Source organism: Poeciliopsis prolifica, unplaced genomic scaffold, assembly GCF_027474105.1.
Source record: "Poeciliopsis prolifica strain line A6 unplaced genomic scaffold, Auburn_PproV2 SCAFFOLD062, whole genome shotgun sequence".
Taxonomy (NCBI): domain Eukaryota; kingdom Metazoa; phylum Chordata; class Actinopteri; order Cyprinodontiformes; family Poeciliidae; genus Poeciliopsis; species Poeciliopsis prolifica.
In genome coordinates this window covers 1,408,899-1,432,495 of record NW_026562437.1, presented here as the reverse complement: position 1 = coordinate 1,432,495, position 23,597 = coordinate 1,408,899, and the positions used below count along the sequence as shown (strand labels likewise).

The window sequence follows — 23,597 nt, the reverse complement described above, 5'->3', positions numbered from 1 at the left end:
AAGTGTGCATTATTATGAAACCTGCATATATACATCTATGTACACATATGTGCACATAAATGATACAACAACATGAAAAAAAGGATAAGTGTCTCAAAAAACATTTAAAATCCATTTCGAGGACGATGAGATTCTTTAAGGTTTGCAACAAGAACAGTAACTTCAGTATCTTTGATGAATCTGAATTGATTTGAGTTACAACATTTAATTTTCCTTTAGAATCAAAAAAGTGTTTTTAAGATGTCAGTTTTACCCAGGTGACAAAAAAAATGTGAAGGTTTTTAAACAGCAGCGTTTTGCCCACATGAACTTTGATCCGGAAGCAAACTGAGGAACCGGGTTCTGACGTCACATCCTGCTCCAGCAACAAAAGCCTCCATGCTCTCTTCTCAAAAACTTTCCTGGTTTTCTCCTCACGCTACGGGGCCTCGGGACAGAAACGTGTCGCTAATATCAGGTAAATATGTGATGTTTACAGTAAAATGTCTTCAGTTCCGCCAAAGAGAGAATTTATCAACCAGCTGTTGATTCCTGCTGACCAAACATTCACAGGGTTGGAAGAAATGAGCGTCAAGATGGAGGATCAGCGCAGACCGCTGGGTTTCACCCGGATGCCGAGCATCATCTTACACAGCATAGGTACGAAACAGCTTCACGGTTTACTGATGATATGAGGCGCGAAACAGATAAAAGCTGCAGGAAATGCACGAGACAATTGAAGCAAACAAAGTGCATCAGCATCGACATGGCAGGCCGTTCTGTCATTAAATGGGCCGAAATTAGTTTCCTACTAGATATGTTTAAACAATATAATACTGATTTTGACAAGGCAAAATATGTCTTTAAGATATATAGAGCTCTGCAGAACTAAATAATTACTCAGTCCAGGAGGCTCAGTGTGTTTATAAGTTCATTTGGACAACAATCTTAACCTTTTAAAACATTAGACATTACAACACCGGATCCACTGTGTTGGTTTTTTACATTATATGTGATTTATGGTCTTAAAAAGGAGCTCAGATAAATTGCAAACACGAAATAAAATCCTAAAACAAGTAAATGTAACGCGGGTGAAACAGCAACATTTTAGTGCCATATCTACTGCAAACAGAGGAATCACTTCCGGTATCGGTCACGTGGTTCGGCTCGCTAGCTCGGCTTTAAAACGTCACTTCCTGCTCCACAAACAGAAGTTTTATAAGAATCCTTATAAAACTTGGTTTACTGGACACATGTAAACCAGCGACAGAAACACGTCGATAGCTTTAGGTCAATATGTGAATATTTGCTGTAAAATGTGTTCAGTTGAGCCTCAGAGAGAGTTTATCAACCAGCTGGTAACTCCTGCTGAAATATCAACATTCACAGAGTGTGAAGACATGAGCGTCAAGATGGAGGAAGAGATGGAGGATCAGCGCAGACTGCTGGGTTTCACCCGGATCCCGAAGATCATCCTACGGCGGATAGGTACGAAACAGCTTCACCTTCACTGATGATATGAAGCTGGATGAAATGCACGAGAGATTTCAAGTGTGATCCAGTCATTGGGTAACTGGTTCACAAACCCAGTCACAATGTCTGGGATTGTACCCCAGCCATGATAGCGCCAGGGTCTGGTGGTTATAGGCCTCACAAAATCTTTCATTTTACTCTTGTTGCAGTTTGAACCATTCAATGAATTGCTGGGCTGTTCAGAAAGTTGCTTTATGTGCAGGCATGCGTGTAAATGATTAATAAATCTACTTGTGATTATCACATTCTAATGTAATTGTGTGATAATATAATTTGTAATTTGTTTGGTAAACCATCCATTGATTTGATTGTCATATTGAACAGAAGTCAGGAGGTTAAATGGTTAATCTCTAACTATATCCTGGGTCCCTTTGGACTGGAGAAATTGGGCCACGAAACGGATAAGAAGCCCCGGATTAGAGGAATCAATGTGTGGGACCGTTTGAAACGCGAGTGAGACGGAATGGGATGAATGTTCTACAAAATTAAAGAAATAGATAAAAATGACAGGAACAGAGGAGTGGTTGGACTTTGGGAGGTTATGGAGGGCAGAGGCTCAGGAATATTGGGTGAGGCAAGGGACTGACTTAATCATTATCAGATGTATACATGTAGACCTCCTCCATGTTTACATGAGGAAATTTCACGCATGCAGACAACGCTTTAGGGCACAAAGACAGTTCTGTTATATGCCATTCATAGCACTGAAACTCAATGAAACTGGGAAACACAGTGTCTAATATGTAGACCAATATTATATGTTTTGTATTATAATGCTGATAGACTCCTATTGCTGCAACCCAGAAAGGAGTTAGAACGAACTTAGAGTCCAGAAAAAATTCTTCCAGTTTTTATTATTACCTTCTACCATCACTAAACTTTAAAATCTACAAAGTAAATTACTTAAGATCACATATCAGGCTGGGGAAATGGCTTTTGGGATTTGCTTCCAACATATTTTTTAAATATGGTATCCCACAAATGCCATGTTTGCATTTAGGATCAATATTGAAATTTGTTTTATTTGAAAAAAGTATTTTTTTAATAGAATGTTCATTTTAAAAGTAAGCTATTTATGGTATGCACTTTCTTATTTTGCAATATATTTTCTATATATTTGAAGAATGCAATTACATTTAAGTGTCATTCTTTTGAGGAACTGGCTTTCAAAAACCCCATCCTTTTCTATTCAAAGGTGGATTTGTGGTGAGCTACATTTATCCATAATGAGATTAAATTTTCTCTGCTCTTTTCTGGCAACACACTGAGTAGAAAAATGCATTTGGAGTACTAAGAAACTGAAGGAAAAAATTGACTGCCGGTACTATTACAGGCCTGGAATCTGGGATTAGTGCTGGACTCTGACCTGAACCTTCAGAGCCACACAGAGACAGTTACAAAGTTGGCCTTCCATCACCTGGAGAACATTTCCAGAATTAGAGGATTAGTGTCTGTCTCAAAAAGAGCTAGAAAAACTCAGCCATGCTGTTTGTCTTTGGTCGCATTAATTACTGCAACAGTATCTTCACAGCTCTGCCTAAAAAATCTGTGCTTTCAAATCTAGACTGAAAACCCAGCTGTGTGGAGTTGCTCTCGAAACGTGATCAACAAAAAATATGACGATGGAATTTGACAAAATGTCATTCGAATCGGTGATTCTGTTACCTGACTTTGTGTTTTTTGTGTTTTTATGATCTGAAGCACTTTGAAATGCTTGTTGCTGAAATGTACTATACAAATAAAATTTGACAAAATTAAAAAATTCACATTTTAGAATAATCCAAGAAAAAGCTACTTAGATGCATCAACGGATTAAAGTTAAAGATTGATTATTGGGCTCAAAATTTAAAGTTTTTGTTTTGTATTTTTGTCTAGATCTCCGTCAGTGCTGCGTGTGGAAAGAGGACGGGGTTCTCAATGACCTCAGCAACCAGGAGGGCAACTCCACTTTAAAACAAGAGGAGCCCGAACCTCAGCAGATAAAACAGGAACCAGAACCTCTGCAGATGAAACAGGAACCAGAACCTCTGCAGATGAAACTGGAACCAGAACCAGAACATCAACAGCTCAAAGAGGAAGAGAAGCAACTCTGCATCAGTCAGGATGAAGAGCATCTGGTGCTGAAACAGGAGACTGATGACATTTTGGTGAATCCTCTTAATGTGCAAATAATCCACAATGAAACAGAACCACAGAGGAACCAACTCATCTCTCATGGCTCTGCTGAGGATGAGAACCAGGATCAGGAAGGAAGCAATTCTGAGGACTCAGGAGAAAAGAGAGATGAAAAACAGAAACGTCAGAAATATCAGAAAACCAAACAGCATAACGGTAGAACTGAGAGTTCAAAACAAAAAACACACCAGAAACAATTCTCTTGTAAAATCTGTGATGAAGCCTTTTCTCAAAGTGGTTTGTTGACCACACACACGAGAATTCACACTGAGGAGAACCCTCTAACATGTTCAGCTTGTGGAAAAAGTGTCGGATGCAAGTCTGAATTACTTCGTCACATGAGAATTCACAGAGGTGAGAAACTTTTCTCATGTGTGACCTGTGGAAAAAGCTACAATCGCAAATATAAATTGATTTGTCACATGAGAATTCACACAGGTGAGAAGCCTTTCTCGCGTGTGACCTGTGGAAAAAGCTTTAAAAGAAAAAATGACTTGCTTTGTCACATGAGAATTCACACAAGTGAGAAGCCTTTCTCATGTGTGACCTGTGCAAAAAGCTTCAAAGTCAAATCTGAGTTGCACCGCCACATGAAGATTCACACAAGTGAGAAGCCTTTCTCATGTGCGACCTGTGCAAAAAGCTTCAAAGTCAAATCTGAGTTGCACCGCCACATGAAGATTCACACAAGTGAGAAGCCTTTCTCATGTGCGACCTGTGGAAAGAGCTTCAAATGCCAATCATATTTCCGTCGTCACATAAAAATTCACACAGATGAGAGACCTTTCTCGTGTGTGACCTGTGGAAAAAGCTTTAAAATAAAAAATGTCTTGCTTTGTCACATGAGAATTCACACAGGTGAGAAGCCTTTCTCGTGTGTGACCTGTGGAAAAAGCTTTAAAAGAAAAAATGACTTGCTTTGTCACATGAGAATTCACACAAGTGAGAAGCCTTTCTCATGTGTGACCTGTGCAAAAAGCTTCAAAGTCAAATCTGAGTTGCACCGCCACATGAAGATTCACACAAGTGAGAAGCCTTTCTCATGTGCGACCTGTGGAAAGAGCTTCAAATGCCAATCATATTTCCGTCGTCACATGAAGATTCACACAGATGAGAGACCTTTCTCGTGTGTGACCTGTGGAAAAAGCTTTAAAATAAAAAATGTCTTGCTTTGTCACATGAGAATTCACACAGGTGAAAAGCCTTTCTCATGTGCAACCTGTGGAAAGAGCTTCAAACGCCAATCAAATTTCCGTTGTCACATGAAGATTCACACAGATGAGAAGCCTTTCTCATGTCCGACCTGTGGAAAGAGCTTCAAATGCCAATCATATTTCTGTCGTCACATGAAGATCCACACAGGTGAGAAACCTTTCTCATGTGTGACCTGTGGAAATGGCTTCCAAAAAAAATACGATTTGCTCCAACATATGAATATTCACACAGGTGAGAAACCTTTCTCATGTGTGACATGTGGAAAACGTTTCAGAATCAAAAGTATTTTAGTTGGTCACATGAGAATTCACACTGGTGAGAAGCCTTTCTCATGTGTGACCTGTGCAAAAAGCTTCAAATTCAAATCTGATTTGCACCGCCACATGAAGATTCACACAAGTGAGAAGCCTTTCTCATGTGCGACCTGTGGAAAGAGCTTCAAATGCCAATCATCTTTCCGTTGTCACATGAAGATTCACACAGATGAGAAACCTTTCTCATGTGTGACCTGTGGAAAAAGCTTCAAATGCCAAAGATATTTTCGTGGTCACATGAAGATTCACACAGCTGAGAAACCTTTCTCATGTGTGACCTGTGGAAATGGCTTCCAAAAAAATATGATTTGCTCCAACATATGAATATTCACACAGATGAGAAACCTTTCACATGTGTGACCTGTGGAAAAAGCTTCAAATGCCAAAGATATTTTCGTGTTCACATGAAGATTCACACTAATGAGAAACCTTTCTCATGTGTGACATGTGGAAGACGTTTCAGAACCAAAAGTATGTTAGTTTGTCACATGAGAATTCACACTGGTGAGAAGCCTTTCTCATGTCAGAGTTGTGAAAACAAATTTAGCAGGAGAGAATCTTTAACATCTCACATGATAAGTCATACCGATGCGAGGTCTTTCATTTGTGGGACTTGTGGAAAAAGTTTCTGTTATAGGAGTGGTTTATTTGGTCACATGAAGACTCATACAGGAGGAACAGCATAATCTGACCATCAGTCAATCAATCAATCGATCAAATTTTATTTGTAAAGCACATTTCAGCAGAGTAATTACGGCTGGGTAACATTTCTATAATGTAGCAGCTTGGAGAAGAAAAATAAATAAAACACCAAACTTTCATTTTATTCTGTCAGTTTTGCCCTTTCATGTAAAATGTTTTTAAGTGAAATATTAATATACTTTTTCATTTTTTTCCCCTGAATTTCTGATTCAGGAAGAAAATACTGTTCTCTGTATGATGGGAACAATACAGATGTTGCTGAATTTTCTAAGTTAAAGGAAACCTGATGTTTTCCCTTTTTTTTGCTAATACAGCTGCATTGACTTTATTGTTGTTAATTTTATTCTATACTGAAGTTATTTTTACTTTTGAGAAGTTTTTTTTTTTTTGAGAAGTTTTTTAAAAAAAATTTTATATTAGAAAATGTTTTGGATATCGATTCAATTTCAGATCAAAATGTGATTTGCAAAAACTGTTTCTATTTCATTCTTAAAGTTTGTTTTTTATACTAATGATGGTCTTTGTCATTTTTTCTGTTCAGCGGTGGATTGGGACCCACGTAAAAGTTTCTCTCATCATCTCTCCCAAGCATCTGTCTTGTATCTAAGCCAGTATTTTCCTTTACTTTCCACTCATAGGCCTGTCGCGATAAACAATACCTCATTTAATCACATGATAAATCAATAGTTGCTATTTCAATAAGCAACGATTGAAATTGTTGCTTATTTCAATAGAATCATTCACCAATCAAGGTCTAATTTTTTTTTTTTAGTTTTAGAAAAGAAACATATTTTTAAGGAGTAAAGAGAAAGTAATCTAAAAGCATCAACCAAAATGCATTATGTGAAAAAATGTGAAGCAGGCAGAATAAACTTTAGCCATGGAACCGAAGACCAAAGAGACGTTCTGCTCGGTTTCCACTGGTCAAAGCAGGAAGGAGCACAACTTCTAATGACCTGTGAAACGCAAACTATTCTCCTGTGGATTGTATGGAGACCAACGGTAGACCAGACCAGAGCTCTTAAATTATTAGTGACAGAAACCTGCAATGTCACAACCCAAGGTGACAAAAACACCGTGGCTCCCTCTGCAGACGACGTTAATGTCCAGGGAAACACTTCGGCCAACCAGGAGGTACGACTGATCATGGATCAATAGATGTGTGGAACTTTGTGATCAAACCACTGACAGGAACATTCACAGCGTTAAAATTATTTTCCTCATGATCAGCATCGTTCAACCATTCCTGTTTTTATGGAGAGCGCCAGTTTAACCAGTTTAACCAGTTCAGCCAGTTGTTCTGAAATGTTACCACACATCCATGAAAACATTTCAACTGATCTGAGATGTTTGATGGAGGACCAGCAGATTTCCTCCAATGATCTTAGAGCGCCACCATCTGGTGAAAAGTGAAAATGAATAGATTTGTTTTCTATCAGCTTTGAGTCCAGTTGCATAACTTTTAAACTCGTTTGTGTTTGGTTATGATGTCTGTCAGGCTCAATTAAATGCAATAAAAGTATTTTTATAATCTGCAGCAAACCAGATGGAACCACTAATCAGCATTTTTAAATGTGGGAATTATGATTTGAACAAAAACTTTAAATGAATATTGTCACTCAAAACAGCCAGAGGAGAGTTTTTTTTTTTTTTACCTTTGGTGGTGCAAATATTTGATTTCAGAATACAGTCCAATATATTTACGTTTCCAGTTTTGTTTTTATGCAGCTTCTAGTGAGATGCGCTTTACAGTCCGGGGAATACGTATGCATGAAAGATTACGTGAGTGTTTAGAGGAAGGAGTTTGTAAAACCCGACTGTCCTGATTTTCTGTCAGTCAGAAAAGCTCTGCACCTGCAAGGAGCTCTGAGTTCATCTGGACTCCAAGAGACACAAACACCTGAGCAGGTCTGCTGTCTTTTATTACATGCAACTGAAATTCTGCTTTTATATTTCTATGTTAACTTCTTGTCTTTTGGCCATTTTTACTGCATTTTGATAGTCTGATTTTATGAAGATTGTTTGCTTTCATAATCATTTTGACCAATATTATAGCTGGTTTTACACAGTGTGACAAAGTATTGTAAAAGCTGCAAAAATAGTTACATCTAATCAGTTATAAAAATGTAATCCAAGTAAATCCTCATGTGATCAAATGAGTAAAACGTTTGCTTAATAAACTTCTCAAATTAGACTTTTCTTTTATTTACTTCTTGTTCTGTAATTAGTAAAAACTCTTTCATGTATTTATTGACACAGTCACATAAAAGTTGATGTTCAACACAGAGACTTTCATGCAAAGTGGATGTGATTGAAGTTCGGTTTCAGATTTGCAGAGAAAGGAATCCAGACGGTTTGGTCTTTCAGGAAGAGAACAAAAAAAATATTTGATTTCTTTAGTTTGCTTCTTTTTCAAAAGTTGCTTTTCTTTTCAACCCACATAAGTCAAATAAAAACCTGACATGACTAAATGCTGGTGAGGGAACAAATTCATTTGATTCATTTGGGCTTAAGCTCCTTTTGATTATTGTTTTATGTTGCTGTTCATGTTAGTTTCAGGATTTCCCCCGTTTTTGTTTTTCTTTTGGATCTATTTCCTTATTCCTTCAGATGTACATAACCGCCATGTACTGTTACAGAGTGTGGATCAGGATGCTAAATATACATGAAACACCTGTTCATTTATATAGGATGTAAAATCCAGTTGATGTTATTGGAGTTGGAGGAATAAACAGGAGGGAGGAGATAATTATCAACAGAATCAGAACCGATCGGTCATGGTTCTTTGTTTTAGATGGAGAAACAGCTTCCTGGTTTATGTAATTGGTGTGATAGAAACAATGGATTTATTAAGTGTAGGAAATAAGTGAATCAAAGAAGTTTGACTTAAACTGAACTCTGTATATATATAGAATTAAAGGGGCAGAAATATGTAAAATCAACTTTTTGACCTTTTCTCATCATTTTTATTAAAAACATACCTGGAGTGTTACTTTGATTATTTAATGCCACACTTAATGATAATTAGCCTAATTAGTATTAGGCATAACTAATATTAGGCCAAATATTAATGTGTTAAATTAAGAAATAAAATTGATCTTAAATCATATTTGATATATACTGCATTTGTGCCTGGAAAACACATAATACCGCCCCTTTAAAGCAGAGTTAAAGTCAAGCTTCTCCAGGTCAAGGGTCACTTTGACAAAATGTCTTCCATCTTTGATCCAACATGTTTGATGTCCTCAGTTACAGACAAGCTGCAGGTAATGAAGTAGAATATGTAAGATAATGATCAGCATCAGATGCTGTGGATGTTTATTGACGTTCTGCTGCCTCTCCTCCTCTTCCTCTCTCAGGATGAAGATGATGTCCAGCATCCTGCTGCTCCTCATCCTCAGCTCATGTCTCTGTGGTCAGTCTCCATCTTGTCTTTGTGACAGAAAGCTCTCTAGATGGAGCTGAAAGACTCCCATGTTCCAGTTCTCAGTGTGTCTGCTCCTCTCTTTCCCTCTCTGTCTCCTCAGCAGCAACATTTGTAGTGAATGTGACACAGAGCAGCTATCAGGCAGAGGAGAAGCAGAACATCACTCTGGAGTGGACCTTCACCTGCAGACCCGACTCCTGCATAAAGTTCAAGTTTATAATTTATACTCTGATCACCGATGACAAATTGTCAGTCTTGTTCCACGAACATGACGGAGTCGAGGTGCCAATGTCTCAGGATGTAAAGTTTGTAGGTCGAGTCCAGAGCGACAAAGACGTCCTCCCAGAGGGACGGACCAGACTCCGTGTGTCCGGACTGAGGACTGAGGACTCTGGTCTGTATCTGTGTGAAATGAAAACGTTTGATGACTTCAGCTCTGCAGCAGCTGAACTGGTCGTATCTGGTAAGCAGATTTCAGCTCCTCTAACAGATCAATCAGCATCTGTGAAAAACAAAACAACACTTGAGAATCAGCCGTTTTATTTTTACAACTGATTATATAAAGAGAAATGTTTCAACCTGAGATCACAAGCAAAATCAGGAGAAATTTCTCAGAGGGCAAACATGAAGCTTCTGATAATGAGTGAAATGTTTTTTCTGTGCTATTTTAATTTATATTAAAAAAAGCTAATATATCTTTTAAGACAAACTTTATTTATTTTAGAATTTATTGTAATTTATTTGTTTAGCTGCTTTAAGCTTGAAATTGTCTTTAAAATGTTAGATTTCATCACGATTTTTATCCTTCTTTTACATTATTTACATCACTTTCCTCAAATACACAATTCTCATCATCTGTAATTATAATTTCTGCTGTAATTTTTGTTGCTCTTAAATCACTCCTGGATATAAAAATAGTTCTGGTGAAATAAATATGACTGCATAAAATCTTAATTTCTTGTGTTTTGCAGCGGCTCCTGAGCCTCTGCAGGTTCAGAGAACGAGACTGAAACGCCAAACCGAAAATCGAAGTAGATTCGGTCTTTATGTCGTCCTGATGCTGATAGCAGCAGCAGCAGCAGCAGCAGCATCTTTACTCATGTGGAGAAGGAAACACACTGGTCAAAAATCGAGTTTACCACAGTCTATTAATCAAGTTTCAATCTAACCAAACCAGTTTTAATGTAGGTTTAGTGCCTGTAAAAATATTCATACTAATTTTTTATTTTCTTTATGTTTTAGGTCAACACAAAGGGACATGTGGTTGTAAATTAAAAAAGGAATCTGAAAAGTGTGGCCGGGTTTTGTGTTTAGCTCCCCTGAGTGGATACTTTGTTGTTGCTGAGGTTTTACGGTATGTTTGAGATCCACACCCAGACTCTGACCTTTCTGCCCTTTGTTCTGAACAGAGCAGCTCAAACCGAGTCACTGCACATGACATGGATGTTTCTTTACCCTTCAGATGAACATTTACTCCTTTTGCTAATGTTATTATTCACATTTTCAATGTTTTGAGGGCAGTTTGGGCTAAATATGTCTGGTGTGATTTGATTGATGTAGTGGCCGGATGCAACCAGCAGGGGGAGTCTGGCACTAGCACTTCCTCCTCAGACGGACCTTGTCTGACTCTTTCATTAAAATATTCCCGTCTTTACGTAAACTCAAATACGGAATAAAAGGGATTTTCAAGACCTTTGTGCCATAAATCTGGTCCATTATGGATCTGACTGTATTATAAAGCTTTATAAGCCACTTTGTTTTGGTTTGACACATAAAATCCCAGTGAAACAAGAAGTTTGGAGTTGTGATGTGGTAAAATGTGAAACGGTTCGATAGATATTTTGATGTGAACACATTACCTTCATGGTTCCTCCAGGCTGTTTGAAGTTTATCTGCATATATAAGCTAAAAATGAAAAGCACTTTCTGCCAGATGTTTGCTGTGTTTGTAAAATAAAATGCTTGAGTTTTAAATCTCGTCTTCCTTTCTCATGTTCTTTCTGTGGAAGTGTTGACATGCTAACATATGTATATTTGTTTTAAATATATTGTGTTATTTATGTTTTAGATTTCAGACTCTTAACCTCCTCAGTGATAGAAACATAATGACATTTTAGTCACGATAAAGACATTTGAGATCTGCAGCCACGTCTCAAATGATCCATATTTTCTCTCATTGATCATCTTCTATTATTTATGCTGCAGCACAGAACCAGGTTGTTTATCTGTGACATGAGAACCTCATGACTAACTGCTGATGAACAGAAGAATCATTCATCATTTAATTCAAAATATGCAACATAAAACATGTTTGAAATAAGAAAGTTCCTGCGTTAAGCCAGTGATTCTGTAACGCAGCTTCAGTTAAAAATAAACTCAGATAATCCTTGGTTAACGAGTCAGACTGTTTCTAATTAGCTGTTGTGAGTTAAACTTGTCTGACAAGTTTTCTTCTCTGACTCGGTTCCCGCCTCACCAAAATATTTCTGACAGTTTGCTCAGAAAGTCCCGACCTGCAGCTGCTTTATTCACTGTTCATCCATGTGATGATCCTCTAATCTTAATCCCTGATTAATCTATCTGTTCTTTGATTGGGTACACATTTGTATAATTCATGATTTCTATGAACATATAATTTGTTTTTTGACGTTGCAGAGCTGATGCCTTTTTAGTAAAATGCAACATATCTTTTCAGATTGTATAATCTGTGTTGGCTCAATCCCAGCCAATATTCCCAACAACAAACAGAGTTCTGGCTGGATTAAATCAAGATTTAAATCTGGATTAAATCTCTTTAGAATAAACAAATGGATCATTATCAGTCAGATGAAGGTTTCTGATGAACATGACTGCAGATGTAAAATCAGAGTCAAAGGTTCATTACATGTTTCTTTTTGTTCAGTGAGAATAAAAACCTGATCAGATTCAGACGCGTGAGACTTCTGGCTCAAAGACAACAAAGAGTTCAGATTCTTTAAGCCTGAGGGAAGAGGCTTGTTGCGTCAGAAAGTCGAAAGAAACTGAACAACAGTCGGTGCGTCAGTCAGTCAGTCAGTCAGTCAGTCTGTTTTTCTGTCTGCGTGAAACAATCAGGCAACCTGCGAAAACCATGTGAGTAAATATCAGATTTTTACTCTTCTGATCTTAAATCTTTACTTTCTGTTTTTGTCAGCATTAATATTTTGTGATCTCAATTCAACTGGATGAATAATTAAAACCTTTTTGCATCTGATATTTACAGATCAGCTGTGAATTTATGTCATTTCTTCAACCTTGTTCCTCCTGAAGTGAAATTGAATCTGATTTGTTGAAGATTTCATAACTTTGTTTTCCCGCTTCTTGAGGGAAACGGATGGAAGCGAACAACAAGCCTGAAGGTTCCAGGTTTGTGGTTTTTAATGTTTTCTTTGAGGAACTTAAAGGAACAAAACAAACCTTCGTTCTGCGTCGCTCTTCCTGCCCTGCTTTGTTTTCTTTTCAGCAGCAGGAAAAACAACATAATTATTCATAACCCTGAGAGATTTAACGTTAAAGTAATTAACATTTTCACCATCTCTTTATGCACATATAGTTATATATCTGTTCAGTTTATTTAATAATAGAAATAAATCCTTTATCCTGAGACGTTCTCATCTCAGACGGTTCACATTTTGATCGACTGTTACTGTAAATAAATACGTTTTAGACGCTTTAATTCATGATGATCCACTGAAGATGGAAACAGGCTGAGAATCGGATCCAAACGCGTCATCTGACACCAAAACCACATTTACATATTTTTATTTTTATTTTCCTTTGACATCCTTCCCGTCTTTTTCCCCCAAGCAGGTTGTTCCTTAAAGCAGAACATAAAGTATAAAAATAATCGTGGGGAAATCCAGGGGAAGTTTATGAAAGCGAATCTAAAATATTCTCATTGTAATTGTTTTGTTCCTTGTTGTTGTGTTTTGCTTTTAATAGTCTCGGTATCTTAATTATTCCTCCTATTAATTATCAAGAAGAGGCTGAACTGCACTGGAACTGAGGCATAAATTAAACATTAAGGGAGACAAAATAAAACCTTCGTTAATTATTTGATATTTTTTTCCCTGTTTTCCATGAGTTTTGTCTGTAAATCTGTTTTCTGCTGAAAGGATTCAGACTGAAAACTTAACAAGTGAAAAACAAAAACAAGGCAACAGGAAAGTTGTACAGAAAAAGGATGGAAATATTATTTATTGAGACTTTCCTGCTAGATATTAACCTAAAGTCCCTCCAAGACATTTATAAAATTACAGTTAATAATATGTCAGGTTTTAAATAATTAACATTTCTGCAGCGCCAGATTAACATCTAACCTAAGAGATTAAAGAAAGTTTAATATTTCTGTTGTAGATTCTAGGATTTTTTCTCACATTAATGAACATCTTCAGATATTATATTGGTAAAATGAAGTGATTTATCTAAACAGAGACATTGTTCAGCTGTCTCTCCTCCTCTTCCTCTCTCAGGATGAAGATGATGTCCAGCATCCTGCTGCTCCTCATCCTCAGCTCATGTCTCTGTGGTCAGTCTCCATCTTGTCTTTGTGACAGAAAGCTCTCTAGATGGAGCTGAAAGACTCCCATGTTCCAGTTCTCAGTGTGTCTGCTCCTCTCTTTCCCTCTCTGTCTCCTCAGCAGCAACATTTGTAGTGAATGTGACACAGAGCAGCTATCAGGCAGAGGAGAAGCAGAGCATCACTCTGGAGTGGACCTTCACCACCGAACCCGACTCCTGCTTGAGCTTCGAGTTCATGATCTTCACATTTATAAACGACAACAAAAAAGTGTCCGTCTTGTTCCATGAGCACGGTGGAGAGGAGGTGTCGCAGTCTCAGGATCAACGCTTTGCAGGACGAGTCCAGAGTGATAAAGAACTCCTCAAAGACGGTCGGATTAAACTGCATGTGTCCAGGCTGAGGATCAACGACTCTGGACTGTATTTGTGTGAAATCCAGGCAGATTGTGGCTTCGGCTCTGCAGCATGTCGGCTGATAGTCAGAGGTGAGTTTACAAAACACATTGAACTGTTTTATTTCACACAAATACACACTAATATAAGGCTATATATTAGGGTGTTAAAATATGGTAAAAATATGGTAAAAATGTGTCCACTATTTATGTGAAAGTAATTATTTAATAGTAATTATGTTTTTTCAAAAATGCACCAGGAAAATCAGTTTTATATCCAGATAAAGGATGGATTGTAAATGACTTGTCATCATTTATATTTCTATGAATGATTGTCTTTTTTTTATTCTTCTTTCCATCAGCTGATGACAAACAACCTGAGAGTCCAACTGCGAATCCTCCAAGAGAAAATGGAGGATTGATTGCTTTCTTCGTTCTGCTGCTGTTAGCAGCAGCAGCAGCAGGAGCAGCTATGTACTGTAAAAAACAAAAAATACACTTTAACCAACTGTTACAAAGATTCTGGAGGAACAATGCACAGGACGAGACCAGAGTGACGATGGACGCCTCTGAAACAAGAGTAAACAGAATGTCAAAATTCACACAGAAATATTAAATAACATTTCAACAGTTTATCAGCAAAAGAGGTTTGATTTAGTTAAACTTTTTAAGGTTTTATTCTCAGTCTAAAAACCTTCAAGATTCTAAATTCATTTTAAATCATTTATTTCCTGCAGCTTCACATTCATTTTATTGGTTTAGCGCATTTCAGCAACACAGAAATACAAAGAAGTAATAAGAAACATTTAACAATTGAGAAGAACAGAAATAAACATCGCATCCTGATGAGTTCAATCTCCAAACGTCTCATGCTGACGATATTTATTACATTTCATTGATTATGTTTCTAAATCAGCTCTGATCAGGTTATTGGTCTGGATTTAGAGGAACTCAGTGTTTCGGCTGTTTTGCAGTTTTCTGGATGTTTATTCCAGATTTGTGGTGCATAGAAGCTGAATGCTGCTTGGTTTTATTTAAATGTGGATTTGACTTCATTTCTAGGCTCCGTTGACCTCATGACCTCCACTGTCAGCATGAAGGATGACGACCGGCTGTCGCTTCCTGGAGTTGGTATCGTCTTCTGGGCGACTTCCTGCTGTGACGTCTGAGTATTTGGACCTGAACTGAACTGGAACCTGAACTGAATCAGTGAACTGAATCAGTGAACTGAATCAGTGAATCGTTCGCTGCTCCAGATCAGATCTTTCTTCACATCGTTTATCCTTCTGGATTTTCTGGGGAATTTTGATTTCATCAAGATAAAATTCTTCAGCAGAAATCTTCTCCATCGTGAAGATTAGATGTTCTCTGAAATCGTTAGCTTCCTCTTTTTATGACTGACTCCCAATCATTTCTCAGTATTTAATATTGATAATATCTATTCTTATTTTCTGTGATTTAAATATGTAATTTTTAACTGGTATCCTAAACAGTATTAAAAAGCTTCAGATAAAACAGAAATGTATCATATTGTCTTTGGTTGATTTATTAATTTTTTTCTGCTTGGTTCAGTCAGTGGAAGAGAAACGATTTTATATTTTAATGTTATTTTATGACATCCTTTGTATTTCTGTTTCCTGTTTTAATAATTTGATGCGTCTTTTTGTGGTGAATCAATTAACCTGGCAGTGAAACCCAACATGATGCTGCCAGACTTAAAAAAAATATATTAATTATTCCCCAGATTTGCTGCAGTAGCAGAATTTATATTGGTGTCATGATTTATGAGAATCAGCTTCAGTGTGAATAAAATAACCTGTAGAAATCTTTTATTTGACTAGATGGCAAAAGTTAAAGCTAATTTATTAATTTTGTGAGATTTCCACTGAGGAACATAAATAAACATCAGCACAAGAAAATGTGACATTTTAATTTGATTTAAAGCTGAATTCCCAGATTTCCGAGTATTAATGCATGAATAATTAAATATTTATTACAATTATAATCAAAGTTTCACAAGCTTTAAGTTATTAAAGTTCTTTGTTTTTCAGATTTTTTCTTTTTTTAATCTTTAAAACAAAAATCAAAGTTTTCACACTATAGAAAATATTGAAAATTAGCGCCCTCTGGTGATCTATCAAGAAACAACATTAATATTTTATTACTTTTGGAATATGAAAATACAAAACAAAACAAAAAAGCATCTTTGATTCATATTATCTTTGCATTCTCGTGATAAAAATACTTTTCACTTAGATTAAAATACATCTTCATCTTCAACAACAGATTGAGGTTGTTGTTTTGAAACCAAAATTAACTCACAGTCACGATCCTTTAAACCCACATCATTTATTCACACAGTTTTTTTGTCTTTTATATGCTTGTATAAGAGTTGGTGAAAAAAAGAACATAATCACTGATATGTAAAGAAAAGTTCCCTGAAAACAACAATAACATGAAACCATCAAAAGCCTGAGATATTACAGCTTCACAGACTGACCATAAAAATAATCTCATCAGTTTTTTATTCATCTTCTTTTACACAAAGTTAATTATATTGTTGACTCTTATTAGCTGAAAAAATCATTGAAATCTCAAATGATAAAACATAAATGAACATTTGTTAAGGAAATTATTCATTTAGATTATAAACTTCAGGATATCTGATTACATTTATAGGTTTTATTAAAGAAGATGTAACCCACATCATTTCCCCCAAACTCAATAAAATTAAAAATGTTGGAACAGTTTAGTCCAGTTTTTCTTCTTCTTCTTCACGTCTGTAACTAAAACATTCCTCCTTCAAACTGTGAAGAAACAAGACAAAAGATTTCAGCAGTGATTTATCTCCATGTTCAGGATTCAGATTACGATAATCTGTAATCCATCCGAGTCGCTGTGGAAACCATCTGGAGGAACGTTAAGATGAAGTTGTGATGTTTTCTGTTCCTGAAGTTCATTTTTACCCTTTAGTTGTTTCTTGGATAAGTTTTAGCTCTAATTTCTGGTTTGCAGAGTTTTGGTCATTCATAACATTGTTTCACTCAAAGTATTTAAAACCAATTATATACATGGCTGCTGCAATTCACTGAAATCATCTTGAAGAGATGTGACCATTATTCTTGAAACGGACAGCTGATAGTTATTAAACTGTTAAACGTTGAAATAAACAGTCTCACCTACTGAGTCCAGGCCAGGCTGATGACGGCTGCACGTCCGAACCCGGTGGATCTGCGTCGCCTGTTGGAGCCGCCACTGCAGTCCTGGGAGGTTCATTAAAGATGGAGAGGATTATTTATTTTATAGAACTTCTAAGGATGCAACCACAGCAGCAAAAATATAAAATAATTATTCAGATCCTCAGAGATCACTGTGAATACACAGGCGTACCGGAACGCAGCGGTTCCCCTGTTTGACACACAGCTGCAGCTTGCAGTGCAGGTAAACGTCCCCAGAGCTCCCAGTGAACTGGAACATGTTGAAGGAGAAGTGGTTGGAGGTTCCTTCTCCGTTTCCTTCCACCTGCACCGTCTGGTCGCCGGGGTCGGCACAGCTGCAGAACAAGAGGAAACATTTTTACACTCAAAAATACGTTTCTGGTTTTCTTTCTTAAGTAGCTGGGAACATCAGCTCACCCGTTCTTGATCAGGTCGTATCTCGGCTGGCTGCTGGGAGAATCTCGACTGGTCGCCCAGCATGACTCCGTCTCCACAGCGATCACGTCTGCGTCCAGTCCGGTGGTGGTCAGCTCCACCCAGATCTTCTGGTTGAGAACCACGCCGACGGTTGAGTCCACAGCGTGTGTGAGGCCCGGGTCGGTGTAGGCCTTCATGGCCACGGAGTAATTCCACTCTCCAGACTTCACGATGACGACCACAGAGCTTCGGACGCAGAAACGCCGACGGCGCCGTTAGCGCAACATGGCAGCAGAACCTTTCACTGGAATGTAACTTGGCACTAAATTTGTTCTGCACTAAATTTGTCAACATTTATCCAGATAAAATACTTTTGCGTCTGATCACACATAATTGGATTCACACACAAAAAAAAATCACATTTACTGATAATTATTATGATTTTCCAAGATGGCCGCCATGATTGTAACAGAGAATAGTTGGTACTAAAATCAGCAATAATTGTTGCCATTGACGGTCACAACTAACCAACATATGAAACCACTGAATGTATAAATAATAATTAGCAGAAGCTAACGCTATAACATGAAGCAAGTGCAAAATTTAGCAGAAGCTAACACTAATCCGCTAAATAGATAAAAATGTAGCAGAAGCTAACACTAAAAACCACTAAAGAGAAACAAATATTAACAGAAACAAACATTAAATGGATAAATATATGAAACTATTGCTAAACAAGTACAAAAAATAACAGAAGCTAACGCTAAATTGCTAAAGACATACAGAATGGAGCAGACGCTAACACTGAAATGCTTAACAGATTTTAAAAATTAGCAGAAGCTAACGCTAACCACTGAGAATCTGCATCTCACATCTTCATCTCCTTCCAGTTGACGACTGGAAACAGAAAACTCCCCAGTTTCTGACGTTGCTACATATTAATACTTTAAAGCTGTATAAATAGGACGACCAAAGTGAAACACACACATTCTGATCTCCTCATGCAAACAGGTAACACATTGTTTAAAAGGCTCAAAACCAGCGGCCATCTTGAAAAATAGACTTCATCCTGATACTGAAGCGGCGAAAGGGCAATTTTTTCCTGCTTGTCTCAAAACCTGACAGATTTTTACAGTAATATAATTCAGACTCAAGGCCTCGACAAGCTTCCCACTGGAAGAGACGGATGGCAGCTCACACCTGTCCTTGATGTTGAAGGCAACAACCTTCGTTTGGGGTTGGCTGTGCTGGCAGGAGAAGTCGATGTAGAACTGGTCCTGGCGGGTGATGACGTCAGAGCTGTTCTGGTACCTGATGGTGTTCTTGTAGGTGATTTGGCTTCCATTATTCTGCAGGTAAAGTACAAAAATGAGACCTCATCTTCGTTATCCTGTGGGAACGCGTGGGTTCAAAACCTCACCAAATATTTTCGGTCGAAAATATTTTATTACACTTAAAATAAGACAAAAATGATTTTTCAGCTTGTTTTAAGTCAATTCACTATTATTGCTGAACAAGTTCTAGATTAACTTTTTTCCCAAGTTATAAGTGAAATAAACTGGCAGTGGAACTAGAACTTTTTCATCAATATTAAAGAAATAATTTACTTAAAACAAGCTTCTATATCTTGCTAATAAGTTAGTCGTTTTAATTCCAGTGTGATAGAATATTTGCACCAGAAACTGAACCAAAGTGCTTGTTAATATTTAGTGTTTTTGCGGTGGAGGTGGAGCGATGAACCCACTGTGATCTCCGTCCCGCAGGTGTTGCTGCTGTCGAAGCTGAAGGTCACCATGTGGTTCTGCTCGTCCATCTCGCCCCTGCAGCTCCGGTTGTTCAGATGTAAAGTAGAGAAGTCGATGCCTTTTTCCTCCAGCAGGCATCCGATCAGAGTGATTGAACCAGAGTTCTGCCTGCAGACTGTTGGCTCACCTAAAAGTTGAATTGCAAAAGGAAAATGAGTTTCATGGTTTTCATCTTGCAGTGATTCAGTCTTACTGTGGACGACAGCTGTCTCACTCAGAGTGTTTGACTGTCTGTAGTCGTGGGCAAACACGGCTCTGCAGAGGCAGCCGGTTCCCCCACTGAACGTCTCTCCACAAAACTCATGATCGCTGCAAACTTTATCCTGGCAAAAAGCTTCAGCTGAGGCTGCAGAGAAACATGGTGGAAAATCAGCATAAATACATGAAAGTTTTATACAAAGTGGATGAGTTCTTACAGCAGTCAGCAGGTCTCCAGGCTCCCAGTGAGGCTCTGCTGTTCAGGCTGCAGGCTCTGGCGTACGCCCACAGGAAGTGACACCTCACACCGTCCACTGAGGGATATTTGCACAAAGTGTCACTGCAGGCGTTGATGTAGGGAGTCGGGGCAACGTCAGGGTTACAAGTGGAGAAGGGAGATTCCTTCAGGATGTTGCAGCTTCTCATCAGACGGAAGAAAATGAAGGATTAAAAATGCATTAGATTTGTCTAATTTTGTTTTAATAAAATAAACTGTAAAGAAACACATGTAAATATTTTCTTTAGTGTGATTAAATCTACTCACTGGTCTGTTATCACGCTGCAGTTGATTGAAGTGTCAATAGAGTCGTTGTACTGAATTTGACAGCTAGGGGGAGACAAACCACATGATTATAAAATATGCTTTTCTTTCTTTGACTTGTCCTTGAACAAATTTATGACATTTGGGCAGATATGAGTAACAACCCAAAGGTTTTACTAAAGTAAGAGTAATACTACCTCCACGATGGTGTATTAGGAGGATTATGCATAGGAGAAAAAAAGTGTAAATTTCCACCAAAAAGTTCAGAAATTAATATTAATTTCAAATTGACTAGAAAAAACATGAAATCTTCTTGTTTCAAAAATCTTTTACTCCTGAAACTCAGACATTTTTCTGCTCTATGTCTGAGGTTATTGTCAAAATGTCTGAGGTTTGTCTGCCATATTCCCCACTCTTTCTTCTTTTCCAGAAAATTTCTGAAATGTTTCTCAAAAAAAAAAAAAAAAAAAGTGTTTGTTGAGCATCTACCTGGAGGAGCTGTAGTGATTCAGCCTCTGGGTCGAGATACTGCTGGCGTTTGCACACAGACCAGCAGCAGACGACCAAACTGGAGCTGAAAACATGCAGGACAGAACGCGGGTCAGATAGTTTCTCTCTCTTCTGCTGAAATGCAAAACTTGTCATCCTAATCTCACTTTCTACGTGGATCTGTGCTGTGGAGCCGTCAAAGAACAAATAAACTGTGTGGTTGGAGGTTGTGACGTTCGCCATGACTCCGGTTTTGTCTTTGGAAATCCAAACGCTGTGAAGCTTCTGGCCTGAGCTGCTGAGGTTCAGCTGCGTGTCGTTCACCTGCAGCCGAGAACAGAAACGTTGGTGGTAACGACAAATCAATCATCACAATCTGAGTTTACAGCAATTTGACATTTCAAGAATAAATCTGCTTAATAGAAACACCAATTTCAAAAAACTGATAAAGTTTTGGTGGATCTTTTTTGGCCATATTGAAATTAGTTTGTTTTGCATCAGATCAACAACTGGATGTTGCTGCTGGTGCAAACCACAAAGAAGACGACAGGAAGTGACTTTATGACTAATCGCATGAACAAATGTGTGATTTTACCTGCGTTTCTTAACAAATGGAAGCAAAACATTAGCAAAATATTGAAGTTTTGGAGACGTTTGCAATGCAAACACAGCTGTTGTCAGGTTGGCTCACCTGGACTCTCCCTCCCTGCTCCAGGTGAAACTGAACAGCTGGATCCTGCAGCTTCAGGGTGACGCTGTCCAGAAAGCTCACGTCTCTGCGACGGCGCTCCCTGAAGGTGGCAAACACTTCCAAGCCCGCTGATGGATCTGAGAGCATGGAGTACACACACCGATCCGTCACAGGAGCGAATCGGCCTTGAAAGTCGATGACGGCGGGGCCGGTCACAGTGCAGATGTCGACTTCAGCAGCACCTGCAGGTATGGAGACACAAAACGTAGCCGGAGAGCAAAGAAAAGTTAAAGTTTACTTTATGAAAGGCCATTTGTACATCTAGTTATTTCTATTTCTGTATGTATGGACGATTTGTTTGGGCAGAGAAGCTAAATAAACGACTTTAAATGAGTTTTTCAATGCAAAACTATTTGCTGTGCAGAAAAACGTGCAACTAAACAAAACCACCACCATGCAGCTCCTTCATAAAAATGTCATTATCATTTAGGATTTCAATTCTATAAAAAGTTCAATCTAAATTTTCAATGTAAATTTTAATTTATTTCACATAACTCTAAAGATCTTTTTTTTTTTTTTTAAAGAATTGGTTTAACTGTAGGGATCTAAAATGTTTGAATATTTTTCCGTGATTAAATGTTTTATTGGTTATTTTCCACACAGAACTTATAAACTGCAATATTGTAAACATTGAGGTCTGATTTACCTGTCAGTGCCATGATGGTGCACAGGAACAGCAGGGGGCGGAGCATCTTGGAAAGTGGAGAAACAGCTGACAAAGCTAAAAGTAAGAAGAAGGTTCAGTTGCTTTGTTTTACCTTCAGGAAATAAAATAAAAATCAGAGTCTGGGTCACATGGTTCTGTCTGTAGATGTCATGTAACCTTTAGCTCATATTCTTCTTTTGCTAAATCCGTGCAACACATAAAACGATTCTGTAAATCAGTGCAGTGCTGGATGCTACGTTTCAGATGCTTCCTGCTCCAACACACCTGATAATCGTTATCAGCTCTGATCAGCGCTGATCCTGGTCTGATCAGAGCCGATCCTGATCCTGGTCTGATCAGAGCTGATCCTGGTCTGATCAGAGCCGATCCTGATCCTGGTCTGATCAGAGCTGATCCCGATCCTGGTCTGATCAGAGCCGATCCTGATCCTGGTCTGATCAGAGCCAATCCAGGTCTGATCAGAGCCGATCCAGGTCTGATCAGAGCCGATCCAGGTCTGATCAGAGCCGATCCTGGTCTGATCAGAGCCGATCCAGGTCTGATCAGAGCCGATCCAGGTCTGATCAGAGCCGATCCAGGTCTGATCAGAGCTGATCCCGATCCTGGTCTGATCAGAGCCGATCCTGATCCTGGTCTGATCAGAGCCGATCCTGGTCTGATCAGAGCCGATCCTGGTCTGATCAGAGCCGATCCTGGTCTGATCAGAGCCGATCCTGGTCTGGTTGGAGTAAAGATGCAACTAAAAGCTGCAGGTCTGCAGTTCTGATCCTGAGTAAATACATTTTCTGTGTGAAACTGACCTGAGCTGTGGGTCAAAACGTTGCTCCTCGTCCTCCTGGAAACAAACAAAAGTTTTTCAGCACAATTCACTTCTTCTCTGCTAAAATCTGTTTTTTAATTGTAAAAGAAATTTAAAGATTTAAGTTACTCTTTCCAGCTGCAGTGAAGGATGACAGCGATGGCGGCTCTCCAGACGCGTCGTCTCTGCTCTGTCCCTCGGTGCGTTTCTGTGTCTTTTTATATCCATCCTCAGTGCCGTCCACACCCTGAAATAAAGAAAGCGGTGCAGGAAAGATGACACTTCCTGATGACAATCTCTCCCTGAAAGCCTCCTTAGCATCTTATTACAACAACAGACCCCTGGAAACACCTATACATGAACAATATCGCGTGACGTTCAAAGACACACAGAAATGCAAGTTATTACCGTGTTTAATCGGTTCCTTTAAATCGTCA

The 23,597-nt window shown here is 38.3% G+C and overlaps 4 protein-coding genes across 8 annotated transcripts in view; 3 read left to right on the top strand and 1 right to left on the bottom strand.

Annotated features, from left to right (window-relative positions):
* LOC129379904 (uncharacterized) overlaps positions 1 to 11,318 on the top strand; it is a 41,225-nt gene extending 29,907 nt beyond the window's left edge. Inside the window, exons 1-4 of one of the 3 annotated variants that reach the window (XM_055060848.1) lie at positions 7,762 to 7,826; positions 9,278 to 9,333; positions 9,449 to 9,808; positions 10,317 to 11,318. In XM_055060848.1, the coding sequence (XP_054916823.1) occupies positions 9,279 to 9,333; positions 9,449 to 9,808; positions 10,317 to 10,513 (612 nt within the window). In that variant the 5' untranslated portion in view covers positions 7,762 to 7,826; position 9,278 and the 3' untranslated portion in view covers positions 10,514 to 11,318. Of the gene's footprint in view, positions 1 to 7,761; positions 7,827 to 9,277; positions 9,334 to 9,445; positions 9,809 to 10,316 lie in introns of those variants that run through there. The other 2 variants (XM_055060847.1, XM_055060846.1) reach the window with 2 other exon arrangements.
* On the top strand, positions 374 to 6,268 carry LOC129379900 (zinc finger protein 260-like). Its single transcript, XM_055060839.1, has 4 exons — positions 374 to 457; positions 553 to 639; positions 1,369 to 1,467; positions 3,388 to 6,268. Exons 1-4 carry the CDS (start codon positions 379 to 381, stop codon positions 5,538 to 5,540), a joined length of 2,418 nt encoding a protein of 805 aa, XP_054916814.1. The 5' UTR covers positions 374 to 378; the 3' UTR covers positions 5,541 to 6,268.
* A 1,020-nt stretch (positions 11,319 to 12,338) lies between the features above and the next one.
* LOC129379923 (uncharacterized) lies at positions 12,339 to 15,800 on the top strand. Of its 3 annotated transcripts, XM_055060873.1 has the most exons (6): positions 12,347 to 12,455; positions 12,586 to 12,728; positions 13,835 to 13,890; positions 14,003 to 14,368; positions 14,638 to 14,855; positions 15,338 to 15,800. In XM_055060873.1, the coding sequence occupies exons 2-6, from the start codon at positions 12,697 to 12,699 to the stop codon at positions 15,353 to 15,355; spliced, it is 690 nt and encodes a 229-aa protein (XP_054916848.1). In that variant the 5' UTR covers positions 12,347 to 12,455; positions 12,586 to 12,696; the 3' UTR covers positions 15,356 to 15,800. The 3 variants fall into 3 exon arrangements, with proteins under 3 accessions (XP_054916847.1, XP_054916846.1, XP_054916848.1); XM_055060872.1 differs by having other exon boundaries at positions 12,339 to 12,455; positions 14,006 to 14,368; positions 14,638 to 15,800; XM_055060871.1 differs by having other exon boundaries at positions 12,343 to 12,455; positions 14,638 to 15,800.
* An 808-nt stretch (positions 15,801 to 16,608) lies between these two features.
* On the bottom strand, positions 16,609 to 23,350 carry LOC129379921 (uromodulin-like). The gene is made up of 15 exons (XM_055060868.1): positions 23,290 to 23,350; positions 23,162 to 23,196; positions 22,341 to 22,415; positions 21,635 to 21,876; positions 21,111 to 21,267; positions 20,944 to 21,028; positions 20,458 to 20,520; positions 20,132 to 20,331; positions 19,930 to 20,061; positions 19,655 to 19,842; positions 19,111 to 19,259; positions 17,911 to 18,156; positions 17,666 to 17,828; positions 17,455 to 17,538; positions 16,609 to 17,082 (listed from the first exon to the last, which is right to left on the bottom strand). The coding sequence occupies exons 3-14, from the start codon at positions 22,384 to 22,386 to the stop codon at positions 17,455 to 17,457; spliced, it is 1,755 nt and encodes a 584-aa protein (XP_054916843.1). The 5' UTR covers positions 22,387 to 22,415; positions 23,162 to 23,196; positions 23,290 to 23,350; the 3' UTR covers positions 16,609 to 17,082.
* Positions 23,351 to 23,597: the final 247 nt, after the last annotated feature.

Bases quoted from the DNA above. Each gene is read 5' to 3' on its own strand.
- LOC129379921 (XM_055060868.1), bottom strand. From the start codon at position 22,386: ATGCTCCGCCCCCTGCTGTTCCTGTGCACCATCATGGCACTGACAG. The intron at 21,268-21,634 runs GTGAGCCAACCT...TCTCGGCTGCAG, and splicing joins AGCAGGGAGGGAGAGTCCAG to GTGAACGACACGCAGCTGAA. The intron at 18,157-19,110 runs GTGTGAGCTGCC...CTGCGTCCGAAG, and splicing joins GCCTTCAACATCAAGGACAG to CTCTGTGGTCGTCATCGTGA.
- LOC129379923 (XM_055060871.1), top strand. From the start codon at position 12,697: ATGGAAGCGAACAACAAGCCTGAAGGTTCCAG. The intron at 12,729-13,834 runs GTTTGTGGTTTT...TTCCTCTCTCAG, and splicing joins AACAAGCCTGAAGGTTCCAG to GATGAAGATGATGTCCAGCA. The intron at 14,369-14,637 runs GTGAGTTTACAA...TCTTTCCATCAG, and splicing joins ATGTCGGCTGATAGTCAGAG to CTGATGACAAACAACCTGAG.
- LOC129379900 (XM_055060839.1), top strand. From the start codon at position 379: ATGCTCTCTTCTCAAAAACTTTCCTGGTTTTCTCCTCACGCTACGGGG. The intron at 458-552 runs GTAAATATGTGA...AAACATTCACAG, and splicing joins AAACGTGTCGCTAATATCAG to GGTTGGAAGAAATGAGCGTC. The intron at 640-1,368 runs GTACGAAACAGC...CAACATTCACAG, and splicing joins CATCATCTTACACAGCATAG to AGTGTGAAGACATGAGCGTC.